The following is a 4,349-nucleotide window of genomic DNA, read 5'->3' on the forward strand; positions in this document are numbered from 1 at the left end:
TGACTGGGCTGGTTGCCCAATTGATCGTCGATCCACGGGGGGATATGCTATCTACTTAGGCTCGAATCTTATTTCTTGGTCTGCTCGCAAGCAGAAAACTGTCTCTCGATCTTCAACAGAGTCCGAGTATAAGGCCATTGCAGATATTGTTGCTGAGTTGATTTGGCTGAAGTCTCTTCTTCAGGAACTTGGATTGAATAGCAAGGCCCCTACACTTTGGTGTGATAATCTTGGCACGACATATCTCACAGCTAATCCTGTCTTTCATGCCCGTACCAAGCATGTTGAAGTAGACTATAACTTTGTTCGTGAACAAGTTACTCAAGGGAAACTAATTGTCAAGTTCATCTCCACAGACGACCAAATTGCTGATATTTTTACAAAGCCCTTGTCTTCTCAGAAGTTTGAGTTTCTACGGTCCAAGTTGCAGATTGCTAACCGCGCTGAACTTGCGGGGGAATGTTAGACTAAGTCGACTAGTCTAGTTTATATTTTTAATATTGTCTAGGGTCCAAAGTGTAATTAGTTTTACCTATATAAAGTGTATCATATTATTATTATTTTTCAATCAATACAATCAATATCAAGTTTTATAAATAAAAGTAATGCAAAAAAAAAATAAACAAACTACAGAAACTAATATTTTACCTTCATAAAAGTGTCTACATCTGGATCTGGAATAATCCCCCCTTCTTTCTCCCTCCTGTTAACCTCAACCATAATCTCTTTACAAGAAGAACCAATTTTGAATTAGTATTAAACCATCACCCCTTGGAATGGAATACAAAACTGTCCGGTGGCAATTAGGCATACCTGCACGACTACCAGTACCCTGACAACGGGATGAGAAATCAAGTGTTTCCCTCACAGTCATCTTAGGGATATGCAAATCATTTTGGCTTATATAGGTGGCTGTTTTCTGGGGGACAAATTCTTCTAGTTTGTATCCATTGTAAGAAATTTCACCACTAATCTGTTTTTATTAATGAAGAACCATTAGTGAGTGCAAGCAATTACCTGTCAACTACAAACCAGAACAAGTATCTTGGTAATCTTGTTGAACATGTATATTCAATTGGAGATCTGCACCAACCTCCTTCAATGTGCAGAATCATATAAGGGTAAAACACCATCCATTGTAAATCATTTTGACAAAAACAAATCCATTTTGACGAAAACACAGAAAACAAGATATTACACAAGTCTAGTGGGGTGGGAAAGGGGACTGGGTTGAATTTAGTAACTATTTTTCATCCAATTTTTGCATGTATGGCACTGTTCAACCTTTGCTGTTAGCAGACTATGTAAACTAGCAAATGCTAGATGTGCATGGACTCATTTTCCGACATTTTTAACGACATAACATGAATTTATGAGATAAATGCATAAACCTGAAAACTTCTTTGAATCAAGGAGGAGATCGATTAGAATATTGACTAGACAACTAGAGATAAATTTTCAATTATTGTTTTTAAATAATAAAAGCCTTCAATAAGAGAAACTATATTTAGGATACAATGTGGTATGTTTTAACCAATTTCGCTCCTTTCCAGACTTCATGATCCACACACACACTCTCTCTCTATATATATATACATATGGTCACACTATTGTTTGTATGTATATACCATGCTTACAAAATCAGGCAACATAGAAATTCAAAACCTTAAGAGATTTATTTAGGTTCCCTGAAAGTGCTTTCAACAAAGAGGTTTTCCCACATCCTGGAGGACCAAGGAGCAGAGTCATCCTGAAAAAACATTGAACAAACAAATATTGAATAAAAAGTGGTTCAGGACTTCCACTGTTCTACAGTCTATTCGCAAAGCCAAAAACAAATAAACTAAGTGCACAATTTCAACTTAACTTGGTCTTTATCTCAATAATTTGAAAAGGGCACATCAACCCATCTATGCCAGTCAATCTCTGGTTAAGTACAACCAATTAGATCTTTTTAACCAGCTACCACACTGCAATTATCATTAATGATTTATGCAGCAAATAGCATATGCAAAAGGTCTGTTCTAAGGTTTTCTGAAAGGCCCAAATCTTTGGTATTACTACTGAGTATGATAAGAATATATCGTACAGCGATGGCCTGATGTGAGGCAAAAGCACCTAATTGATCAGTAGTGAGCCTATACTAAGCTCATTCCATAATAAATACTAATACTCCTCAAATTGGAAATTGCAAACTAATCATGCAAGCTTGACAAACAAAATATAATTCAGAACTTTGAAACAGAAATATATTCAACAGAAGGTAAATTTGAACTTCCGAACTCGAAGCAGTTCCTTCCATTCCCATGTTTAGATCATAACAAGAAACCAAACAAAGAATCAAACACTCTAGGATGTTCCGTGGCTGGGTGCATCCCGTGATGGGAGCAGAGCTATCACATGGTTATCACAAGTCTTGGCATAAAGCTCTAACACCATGAATCAAATCAATGATTGCCAAAAATGTCTTATGTTGTTACTTAAATAACCTAGAATTAGTCTTATACTAACAAACCTAATGAATCATATATTTATTTCCTAACAACTTAATCCCAGTACCAGTAAAAAATGTGACTCTTTCCCAAGGACAGGAATACTCTTATCTTCATGGATATGGAATCTAAGACAGTACAAAGTACAAAGTATACGAACTTGCAGTGACCCATTTATCATTTTAGTCAATGGTTGATAACAGCATTGGGTGTTCATATGCTTTACTTGACCCAAAAGGCATTATATCTTCAGTATAACTGCTCATCACAGCATTATTCATTAAGGCGGTAAAACATAGTATATAGAGTGTAACTGCAGTGATGACGGCAGGAAGTTGAAGATGTGATAATATGTTCGGACAAAAGGAAGCTAAAAAGTATATATTCCGTTATACAAGCTCAATATTATAACAAGCTGTCATGAGACAAGAGGTAGCCAAGATGAGTATATTATTTGGATTCTACATTATAAGAGGTTGGAGAGAATGATAAGGTTGCATTCCTACCTCCCTGGCTTAATGACACCGCTGACGTCGTTTATGATGGTTATCTTAGCCCGTTTAGACTTTAAACCAGGTAACATGACAATGTCCTGTCAGAGAAAAATAAAGCATTAGATTTGGAATATTACTAATAAAGCAAGGACAATATCTGAGAACTGAATCACTAGATTCTGTTAGTTTATTTGTATTTCTGGTAATCCAAAACAAATGACACAAGAAATGGCCCTAATTATCTACTAATTTGGGGCAACCATAACATTTTAGTAGTTCAGTGTTATAACACCACATTGTGGTTCATGGGCTACATCTTTGTGCTTTTATTGGCATAAAATATGGATAAATGAACTTCAAAATGACAATGAATCACACAAATTGTATTATCACTATAAACTTGGCAGCTCAGTCGAAGCTAGATCATAGACCTTAGGTTTGGAAAGATAGAATTGTAGTCAAGCTTTTTATCAAGATGAAAACTGAACTTTTGTGTACTTGGATGTGATTAAGACTTCGGTGGTAAATTTTAGAAGATGTAGTATCAAGATGATGTGATTAAGACTTTGGTGGTACGTGTGAAAAGATATAATTGTAGTTGAGTTTTACACCAAGATGAATGGTGAATTTTTTGTACTGCCATATTCAATAATGCTGTTCTCTTGAATATTCGGTATTTGTTACCAAATATGTCTTCTCTTTACAATGCCTATTTAAAGGCATCATTATCTATGAATAAAATTATTCAAGCCTAGTTTTCTACATGGAACGAAGCACCACCATTAACCTAGAAGTTTTGAAAGCTTTCTTTTTCTTCCAGCCTTCATACCCTTCCTCATGGCCAATCCTGCCTCCAGTCACTAATGAAACCTCAGTCAATTCCACTGTAAACAAGACCTCCTCAGCTGCTTCTCCCACTCCATTTGACCACCAAATTACATTCCACAAACTGAATGGCTAGTATTTTCTACAGACTACAAGGTCGTGGTCCATGAAGATGTGTCTCCGTGGTCTAGGACACTTGAGGTATCTGACCGGCACTGTTGTTGTTCCTAACATTGTCAATACCCTAAATACTAGTCTTATATATAAAAAAAATAATGCGAAATAGCACATGATGCACGATTCTGGGGTTTTCACAATTTCTTGGATTCTCAATATATATATATATATATATAGTGCCATCAAATGGCTACTTATCCTCACTTAGTTTATGATCTAATGCAACCTCAATGCACCGAAACTTTGTTTCCTCACCTATTAAAAATCCCCTTAATTTGCCATATCCTTCTCATTTTTTCCTGGCAAACAAAAGCCCCCCCCCCCCCCCGTGAGGTAGCAAGAGAGGGAGTTTTAAGAAGGA

General features: G+C 36.1%; 1 protein-coding gene across 1 annotated transcript in view; it reads right to left on the bottom strand.

The window, feature by feature from the left end:
• Positions 1-4,349, bottom strand: part of LOC112506422 (pleiotropic drug resistance protein 3-like) — a 34,545-nt gene that overhangs the window by 15,842 nt on the left and 14,354 nt on the right. Inside the window, exons 3-6 of the mRNA XM_025110444.1 lie at positions 2,999-3,084; positions 1,666-1,750; positions 814-973; positions 649-725 (exon numbers count right to left, since the gene is read on the bottom strand). Of these exons, the coding sequence (XP_024966212.1) occupies positions 649-725; positions 814-973; positions 1,666-1,750; positions 2,999-3,084 (408 nt within the window). The remainder of the gene's footprint in view (positions 1-648; positions 726-813; positions 974-1,665; positions 1,751-2,998; positions 3,085-4,349) is intronic.

This window comes from Cynara cardunculus (genome assembly GCF_001531365.2).
Source record: "Cynara cardunculus var. scolymus isolate 2C chromosome LG 2, CcrdV1, whole genome shotgun sequence".
Lineage (NCBI taxonomy): Eukaryota > Viridiplantae > Streptophyta > Magnoliopsida > Asterales > Asteraceae > Cynara > Cynara cardunculus.